Source organism: Mustela putorius, unplaced genomic scaffold (assembly GCF_011764305.1).
Source record: "Mustela putorius furo isolate JIRA1106 unplaced genomic scaffold, ASM1176430v1.1 tig00001063_pilon_pilon_pilon, whole genome shotgun sequence".
Classification (NCBI taxonomy): Eukaryota; Metazoa; Chordata; class Mammalia; order Carnivora; family Mustelidae; genus Mustela; species Mustela putorius.
This window is the reverse complement of record NW_025421556.1, coordinates 1,914,986-1,938,931: the sequence shown is the minus strand read 5'-3', so window position 1 is coordinate 1,938,931 and position 23,946 is coordinate 1,914,986. Positions and strand designations below refer to the sequence as shown.

At 38.1% G+C, this 23,946-nt stretch overlaps 1 protein-coding gene across 2 annotated transcripts in view; it reads left to right on the top strand.

Moving 5' to 3' along the window:
* Positions 1–237: 237 nt before the first annotated feature.
* EFNA5 (ephrin A5) overlaps positions 238–23,946 on the top strand; it is a 278,688-nt gene continuing 254,979 nt past the window's right edge. For both annotated transcript variants that reach the window (XM_004778264.3, XM_004778263.3), the window contains exon 1: positions 238–492. In XM_004778264.3, the coding sequence (XP_004778321.1) occupies positions 368–492 (125 nt within the window). In that variant the 5' untranslated portion in view covers positions 238–367. The remainder of the gene's footprint in view (positions 493–23,946) is intronic.

Here is a 23,946-nt window from a genome sequence, read left to right as displayed (position 1 = left end):
CCTTCTCCCGGGGTGACCGGCCTGCCGCCGCCGTTCGAGACACAGCTTGGCACCCCTTCCCCCGCCCTCGCCGCCGCCACCACACACGCATGCTTCTCTCCATCTTGTGATTCCTTTTTTCCTTCTGAACCCTCCAGTGGGGGTGCGAGTTTGTCTTGCCCCCTCCCCCCCCCCCACCGTCTCCTCTTCTCGTTCTCCTTCCCCTCCCCAGCTTGGTGTGCGCCTCTTTCTTTTCTCGCCACTCTTCATTCTTATTTATTCATATTTATTTGGCTCCTGCTCTCTTTCTCCCCTTCCCTCCCTCCCTCCGGATCCCTGCTCTTTCCCGGGAGCGGCTTGTCGGGGGCTCCGCCGCTGGCCAGGCGTGATGTTGCACGTGGAGATGTTGACGCTGGTGTTTCTGGTGCTTTGGATGTGTGTGTTCAGCCAGGACCCAGGCTCCAAGGCCGTCGCCGACCGCTACGCCGTCTACTGGAACAGCAGCAACCCCAGGTAAGGCAATAGGGGGAGCGGAGAGCCGGGGATACTCGGGCCTCGGCACCCTGCGGAAGGAGCGGCAGTGGCGGCGGGGACCAGCGCGCACCAGCCGCCGGCGGCGCGCACCCTCGGAGCCTGCGTCGTGAGGGCGCTGATGGCTTTCGAGGCGCCCACGGGAAGCGCTCCTGTCGCGCTTCTCTTTGTTAAGCTGCCTCAGAGAGGCCGGGAGTCCCTGGGAGTCCCCGGGGCAGCCCAGATCCGCTGCCTCTGCGGAGCGCGGGGAGACTCTGAAAAGGCGGGAGCTGGGGAGTCGAGACTTATCCGCTTCCTCACCCGGGCAAGCCGGCCAGCATCTCGATCCCAGCGTAGCGCTTGGGCACTGGGAGTCCCGGGTGCGCGCCACCAAGAGTTCCCGCCTGGAGCGTGGGTGCGCAGGGACTGCAGGGAGAACGTGCCAAACATCCCAAAAGTTTTCTTCTTCTTTTTTAAAATTTTCTTCCCTTTTCTCGGTGCGTTCAGAGTGCACGGGCTGGGGGAAGCGAGGGGGGCTGGGAAGCGGAAGCTTTAGGCTCTTATTTTCCTTTTTAACTGCGAGGCAATCATCCGGCCCCTGGCCCAGTCTCGGCCCGGCGCGCCTGGCAGGGGAGAGGATTCTCCCACCTCCTTGCCCCCCGTGGGCTCACGGTGCCAGAAAGTTTGATCTAATGCCGGGTTACGTCATGTGTGCGGAGCGAGCTGCTGGAGTTGGCCTAGCCGGGAGGTGGGAGCCCTTAGTCCACGGCCTGGTGGTGTGAAGCCGGAGGAACACGCGCAATTACCTGGAACAGTTTTGTGGGCGTCCCCGAAGCCCGCCGGGTACGCGGAAGGCTAGAGATGGGCGCCTGGGGCCACCCTAGCGCTCCTGCTGGACTCTGGCCACCCGCAGACGCGTCCCTTGCTCAGGGATTCTGGAAGTGGGGAGAAGTGAGGGTTGTCCAGCTTGTCTGCGGAACCCCTCCGGATCCAGAGCAGCTCTGAGCCCTACTTTCTCCCCCGCCTGTGGGCAGCGGTCGGCCCCGCTGGGCCCATAATGCTCTGCCACTCTGGGACCTCCGCCAGCTTCCAGGTGCTAGCTGGTTTCGGTGCCTGCCTAAGAGGGAAACAGCATCGATTATACCTAAAATCCCAGGTTTTTCTCTGGGCTGGAGTGGAAGTTGGGAGGAGAGAGGTGGGAGGCCGAGGGCATAGTTGGTGGCTGCGCGTCCAGGGTGTATGGGAGAGAGGGGGCTGGCGGGCGCCTCCAGTTCTTCCTACCTCCAGTGGCCGTGTCCACCGGCCTCCCTCCGTCCCCCCTGAATTCAAGCTTGGGAGGGATTCCCCTCTTGAAGTAATGCCAGCTTAGATGAAGATGGGCAGATTTCCCCACAAGCGGTCGACCGGTTGAGAGAGGAAAGTCTCCCTGCCCCTCCATCCCCAACCCTGCCCTGCTAGTCCAGGACAGATGGTTACACCCAGGTAGCCCAAATCTTAAATTGCACCGCCTGGCAAAACTGGAGACATCCCTGAACGTTTGGTTAAAAAAAAAAAAATTGTCTTCTGAAGGTGGGTGGTGGGTTGGGAAGCTATTTCTTTGACATGCCACTTACCACTATTAGGAAAAGAAAGAGAAGCCATCCCGCTAGAGGAGATGCCTTTTATTAAAGCTGACAAGACAAATAGAGCAAGCTTTCCAGTTGTGATGGTGTTAAAAGCAAGGCTCATTATGTTGGTTGGTTTTATTCCCCCCCCCCCCCGGGCTTTATTAAACAGCATATACGAAATAGAGAATTTCTGTTTCTAAAGTTTAGCGCCCTATTAAATAAAACAACAGTGAAACTGGTTAGTTGAATGTGGGGCATTTTGTGCTTAGTCGTCTTTTCCTTCCCATTCCAAACTTCTCAGTGTGATCTTTTCCTCATAGTTTTAATTTACTTGGATACTTGGGTGTTCCAGTCATCCTAGGTTAAAACAGAAAGAGTCAGCAACACCCCACTCCCCCCTCCTTCTTAACCTGTCAAGCTAGTCTGAGTTAGTTTGAGGACATGTTATCTTAGGTTATCTCTGTTTTATGCTTTTGATACTGTTGTTTGGATTGAGATTAGCACATTGATTTTTGTCACAGGTCATGTTTTTTAATAGATTTGCCCTGCCTGTAGAAAACTCTGCTCAGGGTGCCATGGTGGCTTTGAACCTGCCCAGACAAAGTTAATCTGTAGAATTTTAAAATACCAAGGGTATCCTCAAGTCTGTATTCTAATTCGAGGCTTGTGGAAATACCTTTTTATTTGATTATTATCATTTTGATTATGTTTAGAAGAAAGGATAATGTACCCCTCTCCCAAGAGATTCAGTTCTAACTTTAGTATTCTTAGGGGTTTGTGGGTGCATTTATCTTCATATGTTGTCGCAGTAAAACTTACTTTAAGAAATAACTGTAGAAGTAGGGGACTGGTAGGTAGATTTATCTCTGAAATGTTGAATAAGATTTTTTGGGGGGGATGTATTAAGAAAACCCAGCTTGTATGTAATTTAAAAGCAGCCAATGCAAAATAACTAGTTTAGAAATAAACACAGTTTATCTCAAAAGATAGTGAAGAAACATTTTAGAGAATTTTCAAGTTTTACAAATTCAATGTTTTACATTTTATTTTTAATAATAATATTATCATTTTGTAAAGTAAGCTAACCATGCCTTCTGATTTTATATAAATCCTATTTTTTTTAGGACTTGCTAAACTAATAAGATCAGAAGACTTAATCTTTTGGAAAAAAGTTGAAAACTTTCATTGCAACTTAAACAGATCAAGTTTTTTTTTTTCTTAGATAAGATAAGGTCACTTAAGCTCCTAATAAGGGATTCTGTGTCAAAATGAAGTAAATATGTTTTAGTTTATACTAATGGAGTTGAATTTGAAATTGTTTAAATATAATTAGAATTAAGTATTATATCTTGATCCCACGGTTTAAAGACCTTATATTGTAACTTGTGTAGTCCTAGGAGTTTATTGTTTTCATTACTGACTCTACCATTAGCATCCATAGATCTAGATTAACAGAGGAAAAAATATTAAATTTATTCTCAATCAGAATCTGTCGTCCTAGGTATGTGCTTCTAGAAAGTGGATGTTCAATTTTCAAATGCTGAGAATTTTTAGTTGCTAGTATTTATTGGGTGGTGGGCCAAAAAACCAATTTTATGTTTTGAATTGGCACAAATTTCTGAAATAGGAACCGAGAAATATCAATCTGAATAGAAGTATATGATAACATTTGCCTAAATGCATCTTCCATATTTTAAAAATTTGGAAAGTTGTCTGGATTTCACTTAAATATAGTAATAGAGTGATCCTTTCAATGTTAGGCTGAATTCTGAACCAGCACGTTACTAAGTAACTTTGAGTAATGAATATCTAAGTCAAAGAGAATATAGTTATTTGTCTTTAATTTCTTAAAGAATGTAAAAAGCTTTTGAATAACTTTTAAAGAGACTTTCTGTAATAAAACTTTATTTACATTCTCCCATAGTAGCTACACTTATAAAGATAGAGAGGACTCAATATAAGAATATGCCTCATAATCTAAAGCGTGCTATAAATGGTTTGGTGCTTCCAATGAGAATATTCTTTTAAATATTGTGTGTATATTGAAAAGTTCTTGGTTCCTTTTGACCAGCTGCCAAAATGATGATAGGGATAATTAGACATGTTTCCTACTAGTTGGCATTAACGGGTGGAATAGTAAAATAATACGGAGGCAAATACCACCAGCATACTTTAAGAATATTGGTTCTCACTTAATGCTTTGCTTCTGTTAGGTTCTGAGTATCACCAATTTAAAGTGTTATGTTCTGATGAGAAAAAAAAAATGTCTTTATAATTCACCCAGAGTATATACTAAATTTTAACATGATCATATGTTTTCTTTGGACTTTTAAAACTCTTGTAGGGACTTGTAAATTAAACATTTCATGTTAGAGTAGCAGGTAATTGACACCATTTAGTTTTGTTAACATGTAATCTTGGAGTTGTGAAAGTGATATGAGTTCTAGGTCAGTACTCCCAAACCTTTGTGGCTTACAGATCATGTGTATGTGGCTAAGAGAGAGGCAGTAACTTTTTTTTTTGCCTTGATCATAATTCCTTGGGTATTTTTTCCTTTCAAAATAAACTTGTTTTATTTTTTAAAATCAGAGTCATCAATGTTTTATTATGCATATACTGGTATTCTAGCTCTGTGCCTTTTCCACTGACAAATAAAGGAAATCGGTTTGATTTAAATCTAAGAATTTTTTTTGAGGAAAGATGGAAAGTTAAACCTGGTTTGGAATTAATTTTATCACCAAACTTGTACGTGTATAAATTTATCTTTGAAATTTTAAATGTTTTAAATAATATCTTATATGTTAGAAACTTAAAAGTTCCTCAAATAAAAAACATTATTTAGAATTTTTTTTAACTTTATCAACTCTGAGCCTCAGTGTAATGCATTAGATATAATTAGGTAATTTTATTATTTTGATCTTTATGTCAGAATTTATGTAGACATCCGGATAAAAATAAAGCTGTATGCCAGAGATTTATATCTCCTGTTTTTACCCTAATACATTTGCTGGAGACCTGAAGTCCATCCTGCCCACTCCCATACCCCCCCCACTTCCTTTTGTTTTTACAAATTGCTATAAGGGAAAAACACTTCTTGCTTTGGGCCACTTTTCCCTAAAAGTTTGAAAAGAAAAATGAATTACTGAGATGTTTGTTCCATCCGTTTTATGCATTATATGTTCATAATAAGCTCTCAGAAATAGTCAACTGTCTTTTTTTTTTTTTTTTTTTTTAGGTGATTAGAACATCAGTGCTATTTGAGGTACACTTGGCTACAGTCTAATTTGGCATTTCCAGCATGAGACCAAGGTCAATAAACTCCCTGTGATTAAAAGAATCAGAGAGAGCCTTCAGTTGTTCATGGCTCCCTGTTAGTTGGTTTTAGTGGTATTAACTAAACTATAGGTTCACTGAAGGAATATCTTGTTGCCATGTGTGTTCTGGCTGATAATCAATAGCACGAGAGGCTTCCACCTTTGAAGGCTGAGGATCAGGTTTGGAAGGAACACTTAGTTATATGGGGGCAAATTAACCTCGTGAATTTCTTGCCATATAATCTTGCAAGATGCCTTCTGAGCAAGGCATTACATTGCATTCTGTCCACTGGCCTGATTTCCTGTTGGGTAGGGACAGATAAAGATGAGCGCCTTCTCTTCTCCCCTGTTGCTATGAACCAAGCAAGCTACCAGCTTCATGCTGGGCCAAGAAAATGAATGAATACAATTAGTCCTTCAGGAGTCCTGGCCTTCCGCAAGCTTGGTAGAAGAATATGCTAAAAGAATGTACCTTTGAGGAAGAGAATACATTAAAATACAAAGTGGAACAAGACTAAGAAAATGTTAAGAACAGAATTTTACATGTGGGCAGCATTTATCTATTGTTTAGTGGGTTTTCCCTCACTATAAATCATTTGCTTTAATAGTTCTTTAAAAAAGATGCCACTCAACCCTTTTTATTTTTGTATTTGTTTTGAATAACTTCCAGTAGCAATGAGGATTTTAAAAGTTACATTTTATTTTTTTGTAAGGAACCAGTCTATGTTGCTGGTTGAGAACATATTCTCAATGTTCTTTTTAGAAAGAGTATACAAAGTGTTAAAATAGCAGATCTGATTAGAATCTTCATGTTGGAAAGGAAGCCTGTGTGTCCCTAAGTACCGTGTGGAAGGCCCTGGCCACTTACCCAGGATATTCAGACATGATCAGTCTTCCGAACTGAGAAAAAATTGCCTTTTGATCATTTGTGATGGATAACACCTTCATATTCAGGTATAAAAACCTCAAAGAGGAGTATAAGAAATGAGGTATTAATATTCACTTTTAGTGATTTGTCTTATGCTGGTGGTCTTAGACAGCTAAACATCAATAAATTACTGTCTCTTTTAAGGGCCTGATTTATATTATTAGATTTATATTTTCATTTGCTTCTGAACCTATATCCTGACCTGTTTTGTAGAAAAGTTTCTTGTGATTAATTTGAAATTCCAGTGTTTCTGAATGGGATATTCCTCATAACCAGGAGGTCTATTTCCTCTTAAATCTGTGTTTAGGTCTTTAAACTTAAGTCAGTTGTAAACAAGAGGGCACAAAAACAATAGAACTGCTTAATTTAAAATTCAAAAGAAGTAAGGTGGGTTTTTTTGGTACTATAACTATTACACATAGTTTGATTATAAATGGAAATAGTTCCCTGTATCTTAGTATTCTTGATAATCTCTACTCCTTGTCCCACTTGGAAAGATTTATTATAAACTACTGAAATCTGTTCACTATTTTGGAATGTGAAATGGGTGTGGATATAAACTCTTGGTTTTGAGGCTTTTGAGTATAGTTTTCAAACAGCCATAGATTTCAGTAAAAACATTACTTTAAAATAGTGAAAACTCCTACTTAAGTTAGCTAGTTGCCGAGAGATAGAGATAGTGGTGTACCACAGTCACAGGTTACCTGAGCTTTCATTCAGGTAGAATTCTATCATTTTCAATAAGGAGAAATAAACCTTTGTCATCTTTAGAAACATCCTTTATACAATTGACAGTTGACAGGTTGAAGAAAAAGTTACTGTCAGGTCTTATTTTCCAGTCAAGTGAGAAATAAAAATAGTTTTGAGTGATTTTTAAGAAAACCTATTTAAAAATTATTTCAAAATGTAGGGGAATGCTTTTAATATTTATAATGTATGTCATAGAATTAATCTGCCATTTGCTTCAGGGAAGGTCAGCAAAGTGCAATTCAAGGAGAGACTCTGACAGTTAAGTTCCTAGGCTGTTTACTTCAAAAAAAGTCCAATACAGTTGTTGTGTTTGTAATAGGATATCACTGGATATTTTATGATGGCTTTCTTTAAGAGATACAGAGAACATTAGTAGTATTCCTGTTATTACTTGCAAGTGACCTGTTTTCCATGAGTGATGATCAGGATTCGGCTATGACATGGGAATTTTGGTCATGTGATATCTGTAGGTTGACGTATTGGACAATTATATTATTGGCACACAAAGATTAGACCTTTTTTCAAAAATTCATAATTTTAAATAACGGCACAGTGTAATGTATAGTTTTCCGTGTGGAAATGTGTGAAGACGTGCTTGGAGATTGGGGGGGAAAGATGACTAAGTTTTTCTCCCCAATTTAGAAAAGCTAGGTTTTTGGCTTTCTGTTAAATCAGCGGTTTTTTTTTTTTTTTTTTTTTAGAAGCAGCCATCTTGTTTTAAGACCGATTTTATTTCTTTCATGAAAATGGTCCGGAAATGAATATGGACGATAGGAAGGACTGAACCACTTTATAATAATTCAGGCAGGGCTCTATATTTAAAGCTCTCTCAAATTATTTGTGAGTTCATTAAAATGCCATCTTCTTGTATTTGGTTGAAAAAAAGGATGTTTTAATTAATAATAATATATTTTAAACTTGGGCATATTTTAATGTTAAATGTTGGGCTATACCATGTTTACATACGTATTTTTCTTTTGTAGCTTATAATACGTTGTTAATTTCAAAGTAGTATGTTAATAGCTCCTATGGTCACCCTCCTTTACACACACCAAATCCTGATTTCCTTTTTTTGATTGTTCTAAGCAGCCCTTTTTATGTCAACCAATATTTTTTCCCCCCAAATCGCTCAACGGTACCTCTCTAGTCAGAGGTGATGATAAAAGTATAGGTATCTTTAAAAATGAAACATTTGGGGTGCCTTCAGAAACATTATATGAAATCAGAGCCTTTTTGTCCCTGACATCTAGGCTTTCGTTCTCTCATTACTAAAATGTTCTTGTGGGTTCTTATAGGAAATAGAGAAAATTATACTGGCAATGAATTCATATTTGTTATTAAAAATTATGAGAATATATCAACTGAATCTGCTGTATTTTCTACCACGTTTTGTATTTTTGGATCCATTTGGAAGAACATGTGGCCTAGTAAAGTTTACCAAAAATTTATACTAAACTTCTTGCTACTGCATCTGTTTGATGATGCCTGGGAACATTATTCCCATGAACTGCAGTAAAAACAGAACTTCCTTAAGATTAATTTCAAAGTAACCTGACTCAGTCAGCCTGATTAAACTGGGCACAGATTGAAAACTACTTATGTCACAGATTGCTTCAGTTCATTAGAAGTAGGATTTTGGGTGATTGCTGATGCAATACAAAGGTGATAAATAAAATGCATGTTTTAAGGAATGGCATACATCTCCTAGAGTCCTTATTGAAATCCAGGTATGAGTTGATAGTTTTTGTACTGCAGAGCTTCCCTCTGATATCCATCATCCATCCACTTTTTTGTTTTTTGACTGGCTGATGGAGAGGACTGGAATAACTTGAGTGTCCAAAGTGACCTTTTTGTTTTAAACGGACTAACAAATACTTTTGCTTTTTCTTGTTGCTTCTAAGCTGTCAGAGGATCCGTTCTGAGTCTTATTAGTGACTTATTTATGTATGTAGAGGCCATAGCTAACAACTAGCTCTTGCTTCATATTGTGAAAATGCATTTTAGGAAAGTATTTTGTCATACTAAAATGCACTTTTATGGCTTGAATAAAATCAAGGCATGGCCTCTTTTGGCTGGATAATTATAGTGCAAATTGTGATCTGGATTTTGATGGTGGTAGACATGATACTTGATGTTGGGTGTTCCACAGACACCTGCGGGACATATGACTTTGTCACATTTACCGAAATTTAATAATGTAGGGGAGGAGCTTAACCTCTTGGTTAGGTGTTTTATTGTACTTAATTTTATGGAAACAAATGGGAATGGGAAGAAAAGGAAGACTAATTCTAAATATGGGGAAGTGATCCTTCGTGTTTAACAATTAGGTTAAACAAAGTGGGAGCAAATGAGCCTCGTTCCCCTTCTATTGTTTCAGGGCAAGAAAATACAGACAGATGTCGGAATGTGGAAGCTGTGACCTCTGACCCACACAGCATGGCCGCTGCCAAGGCACACAAGTGTCCTGAGCCACCATAGTAGCAAGATGCTTTTTTGAAGTGACTGACACTTTGAGATGGAGAACCTGAAACTGATTCTGTAGCTGTTTGCAGGTCTCTGAAGTATCAGTCTTTTTAGCTTCACTTTTAAGTTCCTCACCTTACCTTTTATGAAAAATGTTTCTTTGTTTGGCTCAGACAGAGCTTTTGTGACTTCTGGATGGGTTCTGTATTCCTGTAGCCACTATCAATCTTTGCCTCCCAATAAATTCATTCGTCGGGTTGGGATAATGGAGGAGGCTCAGATGTATGGCTCTGCTGCACCAAAGCGTTTGTCGGCTTTATTTAACTAATATATATATTTTAAAGACAGATGAAAGCATTGGTTTTATTAAAGGCCTTTTCTTTTAGTTTCCGTCCTGCAATCTTGCCAATAACCCTTGGGTTCAGACAGACCATTAATGTTTTAGATACTGTGGCATTCAGTGTTTTTTTCATATATTTGTTTACTGTTACTGCTTCAATAAACTTTTATGCCTATTTCGGTAGTTTTCTGGTGGGGGCTCCATTTATTAAAATTTAGTGACCCAGCACTAAGAGGGGTACAGTTCAAATCGTGGGGCTTCTGACAGGGTTTTGTGTCAAACTAGAGAAAATAATAGGGAAATGAAAGCTGCCAAAATGTGTCTCCCAATTACTAATTAATCAGGCGAGAAAGGACCTCAGTGACAGATCTGGTGTCCGCCATGACAGCAACTCGGGGGGATGCTTTATTTTAAATACTGTATAAAACAAATTAAAGTAAGCCTCTGGGAGTGGAGCACCCAGATATTTGATTTCACAAGTGCTAATTTAATTCCGTGAAAAGCAAAGCAAAAAGTAAAATTTGAAACTGAATCTTTGTACTCTTCACTGATAATATCAAAACAAAGCTAAAGAGTATTTCCCTTATGAATAAACAATGCCTTTATTCTTATTAATATTTTAGCACAGATACAGTAGTATTCTTGGTTTTTGTATTGATAGAGCATTTTAAACCTACTTTATTGTCAATAGAGACTCAGGGAAAAATTCAAAATTTTCCCATCATCTGCTTGTCATCAGTATTTTGAGAATTACTGTAACTGAAGAACAAACCTTTTTTCCTTCCCTGCAAATATATGTTTTTGCTGTCCCAGAGGTTTCCTTCTCTTCTGGCAATATTCCCACTATGGTCGCTGGACCCATAATTAAATGCCTCTTATTATTGTATTTTTTCCATAGCATTTACAACATAAAAAGAGAAGGGTCTTATATGGAACTATAGCTGTCAGGGGAACAATGAAAACTAATTACACACTCAGCTATCACCATTGTCAACTATACTCTTGGGAAAACAAAAACATGACAAAGTGTGTGTGTTGGGAGGGGGATGTATAAATATATAGGATATTCCATATGAATGTATACGTATGGGGTCAGACGTATCAGATGACTTCACTTGAAACTCTGGGTTCCTGGAAACAAAACAAAAAAGCATAAAAAACCATCTGATTCAGTTACTTAATAAGAAACAAAGAGATTCTTTACTGAGGAAGGAGTTCTTACTTTAGGGTCTCTCCCTTTATTATATGCACTGAGAGAACCAGCAGTCATTTTGACTCTGAATATCTCGTTGTTTTGAATTTTACTTTGGAATGGGCTTGTTATGGATACCTCTGTAGATACTGTTAATGTGTCTGATTATTTCTTAATACGTACCTCTTTTACAAATTGTGACTTCCTAATTCTAGATTTTTGTGTTGATATCTGGTGATTTGAGAACTAATTACCTAGTTTGTTTATGATGTAGATCTCTCTATCACAGTCTTTCCTTTTGGATGGCTTTGGCCATTTCGCTGTTTCTGGGCCTATGTGATGGGGAGGTGGATTTGAGAAAGAAAATAAAACTAAAAAATGATATCTCTGAAACTTAGAGCAGCTTTGGTGTGAGATTTGGTAAGAAAAGACTTTGAGGCTATTGAATAACATGAGGTTTTGGAATCAATTTTGGATTTCAATCATCCGTGCCATCCCTGTTCTCTGGTACTATGTGGAATTAGGACTTGGCCCTGTATAATGTTTTCCATTACTTTCTTGATTCCTTGGGTGAATTCTCTGTAGTATACTTAAAACCAAAGCCAAATGGGTGAATTTAGAAATTATATATTGATTTTAACTTACTTTTCCAAAGTTTTCACATTAAAGCACTATTATAGCTAATATCTAAGTATGGTAATATATTCCTGTATTGAATATCTAAAAGTTATAATTGATAAAATATCAATTGAGTGATATGTACAAGCACTGGTAGGCACACAGCAGCTTCAGAGACAAAGACAGCATCTGTACCCTGAGGGAACTTGCAGTTTTGTGCAATTACAACAGTTTTATACACAGAATAGATAGTGCTATAAGAAATGTTCACATATGGATTTATTCAGCAAATATTTATTGAGTGTCCACTGTGGGCCGGGTATTGTTCTTGTACTAGAGATATCCCAGTAAACAGTGTAAACAGCATTCCTGCATGAAGCATTCGGTTAGCAATTTCTAGATCACTGCTTCTCACAGTCTAATTGCATGCAGATCCTCTGGAGGTCTTGCTGAAATACAGATTTTAATTCAGTGGATCTGGGGCAGAGCCCCGCGAGTGCGCGTCTCAAACAAGCTCCAGGTGATATGAGGCAATTGGCCTGTGCACCACAGTTTGGGCAGCAAGTTTCCAGATAAGTCAGTGGGGAGAGAGATTACTTCAGGCTCCTCACCTAGGATTCTTGGTTATATTTGCCCTGAACTTCCTATATATAGGAAGTTACTATATAGAACTTACTGTACAGTTCTTTAGTTTCCAAAATGGCTTAGTATTTGTACAAGGGAAAGTGATTTGTCCTAAGACCTAGTAGTCTTCATTTTTAGCCACTTCCCCCAACTTTCAGATAAAATAGCTTTTCCTATGGAGGTTTATGCGTCATTAAAAATCCACCATGAACCAAAGTAATAGGTTAGGGATTTTGTTGTAAGTTTTACTTAGACAAATTCTACTGGGGTGAAAATATTGCCTTGGTCCAAAAAGTTTTAGGAGGGTCCTGTCATAAATGTCTCAGGATATTTATTTGCAAACCCTCCCCAGATGTATTTTATGTGGCAATGCCAGAATTACACCTTAGAAACAGATATTTTTAACACTTTCCCTTTGAAATTGGAATGCTTAAATGAACCCAAAATGTTCATTTTACATATAGCAGAGAAGATGACTAATAGTGTGTCTGCTCCCACTGGCTGGGTTGGTTGTGAGTGGCTCTTACAGGAGCCTACGCTTCCAATGGAGTTATAAAAGACTTTCATTCCTGCTTTAAAATTCTCTGATTCTAGTGTCCTTTGTGGGAAATCTTTGTTCCTCCACAGTCCAGGTAATATAAAGTCTGTAAATACGCTTCCACTTTTTTTCACAGTCTATATATCACTTGATTTGCAGAACAAATATCATGGGATGCTTGTATTAAGAAGTAAAGGATGGAACTAGTTAAATTCAGATTACTCTGCCTCCTTACCCTTTCTGTTCTTCACTCTGTGTGTATAAATACAGTATTCCTAATCTCCTAAGTGAACTTGAAAGTCTTTGAAAGCATCACTGAGTTGACTTACTTAACCAAAATTACCTTTCTGGAATGATTATAAAAAGAAAGATGGAGCTGTTTGTACTGTAAATCAGCTATATTTTAATAAAAACAAAACAAAAAAAGAGGGAAAGGATGGTGAGCCTTCTTAAATCAAGTATCCTTTTATTTTTATAACAGTTTTTACCAACTTTTTTATAATTATCAAACAGAAGCAAATCTTTTCATTTTTAAATCCTTGATAAAATGGATTTAATTAAAGCACTGGGTAGCATTTTATAAGAACTATGATTCTTAGTAAGAATAGTAAATAAAGGTGTTACTGTTTGCCTTTTTTTTTTTTTTATAGGTTTATTCTTATGCTCCCCATGGTGTATTATAGGTAAGCATTCTGAGATAATGACTTTGAGATGGCATCTGCTTAGTTTCTAGTTTTATGCTTTTCACCAATACAGGAATTTGAGAATCTTCTGTGACTATGTGTGAACTTATGTGGTTCCTGAAAGTGAAGTATAGTATGTGCTTAGAAGATTATTACATTTAGAAACAGGATATCTTCATTGATTAAAATGTAAAGTCATTTGCATATCTCTAAAGAATGGTTTTTTTCCAAATGAGTGGATACACCTAAGATTTGTGCTCATCGCTGTGCTCAGGTGGAGTAGAAGATGCTGACTAGTTCTAATTATTGTGCGTTGACCTTCATTTAAGAAAAAAGGGGGAAATAAATACATTAAATAGTTTTTATTTAACTCAAAGTTATTAACAGCGATTTGTCATCAGATTAATAGGTCGTAATCAAGTCCTTAGGAACACTGATACATGTACATTTATAGACTGTTCTGGCTGCGTAAAATAAAAACTTTTTTTCTTTTGAGTTTTATAATAGCGGCTGTTGTGAGTACAGCTTTAAATGGGTTTGGGTGGTGGTGTATAGGCAAGAGCTCAGAGTGAGATATTTAAACACCTACCATAAGAATAGATTTTTTTTTTTTTAGTTGTCTTTGTAAACATTTTGTTGATTGTACTTTAGATCTGGTTAAATTTCAGCTCTAGTTGGTTGTTCAGAATGCCATTCATAGGGATGAAGCTAACTAAGCCTTGGTTCCCTCACCCTAGTAATAAATAAATGGGCATAATAAAAATAATGTCTCCCTCAGATTTGTAAAAATTCAAAGGAAAGTACATCTGTGACGGGCCTTTGAAAATGGAGTTACGAAAGGTAGAGATTGAAGAGGTCAGCTCACTTTGTCCTGGTTCATCTTTTAAATTCTATGCATTCTTGTATGCTGCATAGAAAACACAAATAAAAACTTGATTTCAGCGCATCGTGGAAGAATTGACCGTTTTAAATATACGTTGAGTTGTATTTTATGTTTTAGGCTTTATCTTCTGATTTCTACAAGGGTAATAATGTGCAAATAATGACACGTGAGAGGCAAGTCTACCGGGCCCTTTTTACCCCAGAAAGGAATTTTGGATCTCCTTTGTTAACGTTGGTCAAGTTTATTTTTAGTGCCCCTTCGTCTCCTGTCTGTCTCTTCCATGTTGCTTCTTCTTGAGTTTTAAAACCCTAATATTCTGCTTTGGACTTCACAGGTATAATGAGATATCTCCATCTCAAAGGAGAAATTAATGAATACCGACACCCTCTTGGAGAATGCTTGTATTTCCAATGAGGAGCTTGTTGAAACAAATCAATTCCTGTCTGGGGCTGTTCCTTACAGGCAGCCCGGCTGTCCCTGGGATCCTTGGATTCTTCTGAATCCTGCTGCCAGAAGAACAGGGTTTAGCCTCTTGACGCCTCTGTGCTTAAAAAACTCCTGTTATCGACTGCTTTTAAACTTAGTACATATTAATTATACACGCATTGATGTTAGGAACATAAATAGATCGTAACAGCATCTAGCTGAGAAAGGAAACAGAATTTGTCAAGGAACACATATTTTAATGCATTGAAACCTGAGTAACCCATTACTGTCAAAGGGCCACTTTTCTGTAGAATTGTCTGGTGGTTATTCAAAACAGGTTTTACTTCATATGTTTATAGTTATTTAGGAGAATAGCAAATGTGCCTGTTACTTGTTTTAAAATTGCAATCATATACTTACACGATTATTTTGTAATGTTGTTTTACTCCTGAAGGTATAAACCTCACTTATGCCTAAACAAGAAAATAATAATTTATAAGGAAAATTATCAATGATCCTATGTGCTGTACCCAGAAATTTAGTGACAGCTAAGGGCAGCACTTGGCAAGTAGAAATAAAAGTGATGATATTGAATAAGAAATTACTTGAAAGAACACTGATAACTGCGCACACTGATTTTCCTTTAAAGATCAGTGTTCTGATATTTAAAATTGCTGTGCTCACTAGAATGCTAGACTGACCTTTGTTACTCTCAGATCATTTTATAGAAAAGCGGATTTCTTTTGTCCTCCCTACATTGGAAGTTAAGATTTATCAAGGGAATGAGCTTGCTATATGTTTATTTCAAGTGTAAAACTTTGTAATTTTGTGTTACTTGGATTCAGTGTCTGATAAATGATTAATGGTTACAATCCCTCTCCTGTTCCAGGCTTCCTTTCTTGGCAAAAGGGTACTCAAGAAGTTTAAATTTTGATGACTTACTTATTGACACTTCGTATTATTGAAAACCTAATTCCTTATAGTCTTATATCCTGGTTCAAAAATATCAGCCGGAGACTTCCTCTCAGCTAGGCTGACTCAGTCTAGTCTTTCCACGAGAGCATGCTGATTGATCACATTTGAGTGTATAGCAATCCAGTAATTCCTTAAGATGTTGAAATGATTGAACTGAGTTGCATTTTAATTATTTAGTTTTTTTATTAATACAGTATGTAATGTAGCAAAGATTAGAGCTGAGCTTATTCCAGTGCATTTGATGAGTTCAGACAAACATAATTGAACAAGCCAATCCTAGTATACCTAACCTTTTACCTCATATTTTTTTGGAGGAGGGATGATTTGAATTCTCTTTATTCTTTTTGTGAAATGCCAAATCATGTCAGTGTATTTTACATGCTTAGACTATAGATGATGGTGATGACTTGTTTATTTGAATGAAATAATGAGCATTATGATTGGTTAGAGCAGACAACTATGGATTTCTTTCCTCAGGTATCTAACTGGAATTTAGTGATTTTATATGGCCTTAATCATTTTAGTAAAATGTCCCTACTATCACTTTAGGTTACTTTTATTACAATTGAATTTTTTTTTTAATTAAGTTGACTAGGCAAATATAAAGCTGTTTACAGTTAGATAATTCTTTTTTTAATTAAGTGAGTGTCTCTACATTTATCTCAACAAAAGGCAGTGTAAATCCATGGGCAAACTCCATTGTGATATAGTATCACAGACAAATAGCCACTCCTCCTACTCATCTCCCACCGGCCATTCTGTAGTTAGCCACTCTCACTCGTGGGGAGACTGACTTTTTTTTTTTTTTTCAGTTACTGTTTTCAAAGCCAAGAACCAGCATTCCCAATATTGCCCAGATAGCAGACACATGTACTTATTCTATGTAAATATCATATGGTACCTACCAATGTATACTCGTAGTTCACAGCGGTTGAGAACCACAACTTCATTTTAGGACACACTTGGATTGGTAGTATACAAAAGATCTCGTTTGGCAGTCAGTCAAGGAATATGGACTAACCGGCGTGGGTCCTTGCACAACCACTCCAGGCAGGGTAGGCAAATATTGGCAAGCTTTGGGTGGTTGATAGGATCAGACTCCTGCTCACAAGATATACAGGGGTCACATTAAGTGGATTTGCACTTCAGCCAGATATGGAGTTTTAAGACCGCGTTAATCAGTGTTGGAAGACGATTGGTTTTTCTTGTTATAAATTGCTAATTAGTATTGAAAGTTTAACCTGTTTTGTGGAACAGCCTCCCTTATTTTCTCTGAGAAAGTGGTTTGGACAGTAATCTATTTACTCTGTCTCTACCCACGGCACTACCCCTTCCCCCCCCCCCCCCCCCCCGTGTTAAAGTAAAATCTAGAAACCTCCGGGGACCCCCCACTGTTGAGTTCTGCTTGGAAGGAGCTTTAAAACGGTGGCTCCAAACTGAAGTAAATATTGACTGGGTCTGGGGCTGAGGCCTGCTCAAAGCCTCCCATTGTTCCTCCTTAGTCAGCACCCCAGAGCCAGGCTCAAGTGCGCATGTGTTAGGAGGAGAAGAAAGGCTGCGGAGGGAAATTAAACAGGCCCACAGCTGAACTCGTAAATGCTCGCCCTATGGAGGAAAGGGAAGCCGACTACAAAGCCAGCAGGAGCTTATGCTGGGTTACAGAGAATCTGAGAGACTGAAGTGCAGAAACACTCTCTGCCTTGTCTGTTTCGGAGAAGTTTAAAGTACGTGAAGCTCTTTGTCTTGGTGGGTCCATCATCCCAGCTCTGAGTGAAACCCTCCTGCCAGTGATGCTGTCTTCTCAAGGGCAAATGAAATGTCACATTCTGGTGGACTTGGAAGAAAGATGAGGGGGTAAACCTGGATTCCAGAAGAATCCTTTTCCCTCCCTGATACCTGTTCTGAGGCTTCTGTCAGCCTTTCCTCCTTCAGCTGTCATGTCAGATTACACACTCTCTTGGGTCTCCTAAGTGCTTCAGCATCCCCGGGGTATCAGATGGGTGAGGGAGAACCATATGCCATCTGAAATGAAAGTTCTAAAGTTCCAAAGAGGGGATGTTCTTAAGACGTGAAAATTTTTTACTTATTTTTTGAAAAAGGAAAATTAAATCATTTAAATATGGAACAGATTCCCTTGTTTAACGTGGAGTACTTTGAGTAAAAGCTGCCTGTATTTTTACCATTCAATTCAAGAACCCAAACAAACAGCTGGCTGACTTATGTTTTAGTGAAAACCACCCCAGTACATTTACTAACTGGATAAGTAAACATCCTTAAAAAGAAATCCTCATGTGTCCTGACTGCAAAGTGATTTTTAATAAATATACAGTAAAACCAGCAGTGTATTTGAATTGTTATTCATTTTGACTGATACTGTAAGCACCCCTTCGTCCTAAATGCCTGGTCTTCTGTGATAGTTGATGTGAACATGTCAGTACTAAAGACCACATGCAGGCAAATGCCAAGACAATTAGAAAAATCCATTAGTTGTCAAGGCAGTGATCAAAATGTTCTGCTTCGCTCAGGCTACTAATAATGAACAACAAAACAAATAACGTCACGATAAAGCATGGAATGCTGTGGACCCATAGAAAGCTCATCTGTTCAGGGGCAAAAGGAACTACTTCCTAAAAAAATAATTTAGTTTTTGCATGGTAGTTTTGATTTTAATAGAGATGGGGAGAAGCGATAGAAGAATATTACAGAGATTCGTAGCAACTGGGATTGAAGACCTGCTGGTTATAAGCATGGGCATGGATTTGGGGGAGACCCTGAAAGTTGTTTATTGAGAGGGAAAGGGATCTGGTGAAAGTGTCTGAGGCAGGAAGGTGGGTTAACCATGTTGCTGTGTGTCACTGTGAGGCTGTGTTTCTAATATCAAGGGGTAGAATTGTTCCGATGAATTGTTCTTTATAGTGGATGAGTTAACAGGGTTCTCAGATGTATTGTAATTGTTCTGCCCTGTTGTGTATCTTAGTCACGTTTTAATTGCTTTGTAAATAGTACTGAATACTGGAAAAGCTTATGTTCTTCAAATTAGGCTTGTTTTATAAGTGGTTAGATGGTAAGGTGGTAAAAACCAGGACAGTTTTAATATTTCCAGACAGAACTTGGGGGTGCTCTACTGAATTTGAATTATTTCACTGATTTATGGACTGAGCAGTTGTTTTGAAACTTCATTTTTAACCAAAAAAAAAAAAAAAAAGGGTCATGAAAATCATTAGTAGAAACCTATTATGTAAAACCAAAAAGAAAAAAAAAAAAAGGAGAAACCACCCAACAAGCATCAGGCTATATTTAGGGAAGTTCAGGATTTGGTGCTCTGCCCACCTGTCTTCCCAAGCTTCTGAGAGCCTGTGAGGACCCTGAAATGGTTCTTTGAATCAGATTTTCCACATCCCCTAAGCAGCACCTTAGTGGCTGTTCAGAGGTGAGTAGGAGGAATTCATTTTTGCTTTTATTGGCCACAGAAGCCCTTGTGTGCCCTTCTAGAAATGGAAGCCTTCCTGAATAATTTCCATTTATTGAGCATCTATTGTATACCATTACAGACTTCCATTCATTATCATTTATTCAATCCTGACAGCAGCATTTATTAGGGAGGTATTATAATGACTGTTGGTTTACAGATGAGAAAACTGAGTTTTACATGCTGTGAACTTGGCCAGTCAGTGGCCCCTGACCACTTAGGCAGGCTGTGTGGAGTGACATGCTTTTTCTGACAGAACTCAGCGAAATGTTAAAAGGTGATGTTGGAGCAGAATTTCCAAGGAAGCGCAGTGGAGGAAAATGATGGAGGACTGACTGTATGTATGCTGATCTGAAATGAGGGTTAAAAATGCACACTTATATTCCTCCTTGTTGAGCGTTTAATGACCTGAGAGGTCGCAAACCATAACTTTGCACTCACCAGTACCAATTACCAGTAATCGGTACAACTAGAGGTTAAACGTTTTGTGGACTGGGTGTTTGGAACTAATGGTGAGGCCTCATGTATATACTGTGTGTGTTGTATGGTAAGAATCATCAGACTGCTAGGCGGTTCACACACCAGCTGGCCCTCCTCCTCAAGCATTCAGGTATACTTGATTTCTGATGGCTGGCCAAGGGAGATAGCTATTTTTGAAGAATTTCACAAGAAATTCTGAATATTCCTTGAATAAAACTTTCAGAGTTTAACAATCATATGGTCAAGATATTTTCGCCTATATTCAATCTAAATTTCTACTCTTTCAGTCAGTTTTGGTTTGCATAGTAACAATGTAGGTTTACTTAAAAATTTTAAATGAAGCTTTGCCTACTTCCGCAGTAAACACATCTTCAGCAAGAAGTGTTTTTTTAAGCTATAGGGAGCAGTATATGAATGCTTGAATTGACTCTGTGTTCTTTTGTGTTCCAAATCCCCCCAACCCCCCAAATCTCCTTTCCCTTCCTGTTGCTTCCTTCCATCACAGGAGTTTTTGCCCTGTAGTTTAACAGCCAGTAAATTATTCCTGATTAGTTTCAAAGACAAAAGTCTCCTGATGGGATGTGGGTGGATCAGATTCCCACCTAATCTCCAGAAGAACAACATGCAGGGGAAAAAAAGAGTTTGGGCACCTTATCCATTACGGACATCTGCTTTGTTAGACTAACCAGGGTCTCTTTGAGTTGAAACCTGTGCCTGGACATGTTAGATGATCCATCCCTCATGTACAACCCTTTGTGCCTCTGTGGTGCAAGCTGTCACCCCTTCTTCCACCTTAGTTGCTTGTATGAATAATGTTGGTATGTGGAAAATAGTGTAGTTTGTGTATGCTTTCTGCAGCTTTGTGTGTGTTCTGTTGCCCTTGCTTCATCACAGGATTTTTGGGGTCAAGGATTAGATGTACCTGCAGAAACCCTATACACAAGAGCTGGCCCCTGATGGTTCTGGTTCAGTCTGAGGTGGGTTCTGGGTATGTTCTCAGCTTCTCCACTTGCTACATGCCTTTCGAGGTCCCGAGGAAGTTTCTTAACCTTTTTCTCCTCTGTAAGTGAGACTAATAATGCACTTATCTGATAGACTTATTGTGATGATTAAATGAGGTGTTAAATTAGGATGGTGCCTGGCACAGAGTATGTGATTAGTAAAATGTTAACTAGTAATGTTTTTGAATGAATTTCTATATTTTTTCATTATCTTTTTATGTACCAAAGAATTTTATAATGATACAGAAGTACATCAGGGAGAGCGCATTGACTGATTTGGAGTTGGGGTGACCTGGGTTCAAATGCCAACTCTTTTCTCTAATCCCCAGTTCCCACTTGTATAAAAATACAGAGGATGTATAATTTGTGGGGATTCAGTGAGGAGGTAAACATATATAAACATATATAAAATGCCTGCTTCATAATATTCCCTCAGTGAAATCTAGGTGTTATTATCATTATTATTGGTGTTCTGATTAATTAATTTAGAGGATTGGTCATTTGCATATTAACCTATAACACATACTGTCTGCCCATAGGTTTCCTTAACTCATTTCATTTTCTTGCCTGTCTATTGCCAAATGCTTTGGTAACCTAAGTGAACTCTTATGTTAATTGTGTGAAAATTCTCCTTTCTGATTTTGGCAGTTTGACTGATGAAGTGGTATCTTAAACAAAAAGCAAAAAAACAAAACCCACCAAGGCCTGGTGTCAGGTGGTGTGGATGTCACTTTTTCTTTTCTACCAACTAGATGTTTGACCTTAAGCAAATCACCAAATACTCTGGGACTCTGGTTTTCACCTTTATAACAAGGTGATTGAATTAGTTGATCTCTTAGGCTAGAGCTTCTGATTCCGAAGATCTGAGATGTGTCAAGGCTTTGACACCACTTAACTATTTGACCTTGGGTAAGTTACTTAACCTTGGTCAAGCTGAGTTTCCTCATCTGTGAAACGAGAGGATTGTTTTCCTTTAGGAGGTAATTTTCAGTTTCTCATGGATGTATTTTGGTCTCCAGATTCCTTAGTTAAAACATGTAATTTATTCCCCATCCTGTCCCCATTTTTTATCACCACACTGGAACTAATACATATGTATCTACACAGATTATTTTGCTTTTTTACCTTCAAACATGACTTTAAAAGCATTTTTTAAAAATACATTTTTAAAATAATTTTTTCTGGGTTATTTCTAAACATTATTTTAAGGACTTATCTGGAAAACCACACTGAAGTTACAGTGAATCAGTAAGAGAAATAATGTAGGACATGTATCCAACTATCCAAACTAGACAGCCACTCTCATCCAAGTGGATGAGTCCAATGCTAAAATTTAACACAGAGAGATCTGACTGAAATGTATCTGATTAAATTCCCAATTTAGTTTGGTTCTAAAAGTTCAGAAGAGTTTAAAAAAAAAAAGCTGTTTCATAAGAAGAGAAAGAACATAGTAACATAATATAAAAGTTTTTTTTTTTTTTTTTTTTACTTCACAGCTGTAAGATTTACCATAGTGGATATACTTAAACTTTTTGGTTTTCATTTGTTTTTCCTTTGTCTTTGGGAGAAGATAGGAAGCAGAATAGGGAAGACTTTAGAAAATTGGGTAAATGTATAGTTATTAGAACCCAGCATACAATTATACAATATAAACCTCTATCATAAGTTATATAAATACTACTCCACTGTCACAGTCCTGTTTTTTTGATAATGCTCATCTAATGTTGTTTATTTATTTTTTAAAAGATTTTATTTATTCATTTGAGAGAGAGAATGAATGCTCATGAGCATGGTCAGGGGAGGGGCAGAGGAAGAAGGAGAAGCAGACTCCCTGCTCAGCAGGGAGCCGGATAGAGGGCTCGATCCCAGGACCCTGACAGACACTTAACGTACTGAGCCACCCAGGTGCCCCTGTATATTTATTTTATATATGATTATTAAAATTAATATCATCATGATACACTCTGTAATATGAAGGGAACATTTCAAAAATTACTTTATCATTATCATAAGCCTAAATGGACAAGACACGCTGAATCTTTAAAATGAGTTTTAAGATGCCAGTTCACTACACAAGCAAGAATGATTCAGCCAGGAAATCAATTAAATTTTTAAGTGCATTTGCATCAAGATGATGGTAAATGTAGAGATAGGTAAATAAATAGTAATAAATAATTATGACCTAACTCACCTGTTCTGTGCCCTCCTTGCATTGGACAGACCGGCTTACAGAGAAAAAATTGTCTCATTTATTCGGAAACGCCTGACCCACTTCAGGGTCTATTTTCTCAGCAGTTTCTAGTCAAATTATTCTTAATCAGTTTCATGGGTAGATTGGACTGGATTCACCCCATTTCCTGTGGCACTGTGGGTTTCCAGTGGACTCATCACAATCACAGAGCACAAAGATGTGTCCTCTTAGAGGTGAGGTCTTTTTCTCATCCAAGTAGATTGATCTGTGAGCAGCTGCCATTACTGACAGTGGGATGTGTGTTTGCCAGTGTGTTTCTGCATCTAGTAATTTGTTGGACATGAACTTAATGTTTTTCATTTCCTTATTCACAAATAAGAGCAATCTGACTAAAGTTAAGAATCTAAGTTTAACTTTCAGAATCTGGTTTTTTTAATCAGCCTATACTTTTGAAGTCTCTGATTTTCAATGATCAGAATGAGTATTAAAAGTAGATTTATTTTGCTAATATTTATTCCTAGTTAACGATATAGTAAGGTTTATTGAAACACATTCTTAAAATAAAAGCTTACTGCAATAACTGCTAATTTTCGGACTGTGGTTTTAAACTATGTTTCTTCTCATGAATTTTGAGTGACTATTAATGCCTTATGGACAGTCGTACCTCTGACATAATTGTGAGATGAAGAAAGTGTATTTGTAGTAGCTGTGTATTTACACTGAAAAGTTTGTCGGGTTCCTAAGTGTCCAGAATTGCCCAAGTTAGAAATGCATCAGTATTAGTTAATATGCAAAACAGATAATTTTATTTAACTACATACATAAACTGCATTTTATCATCTTATCTTAGTTATCTTAGTCTACTATATTATTTCCTTGTGTTTAACACATTGTTATTAGAATAATAATATAACAAAGATCCCATTTTGGGGGAAAAAACCCAATTTCTATTATGAGTTCTTATTATGCATATTA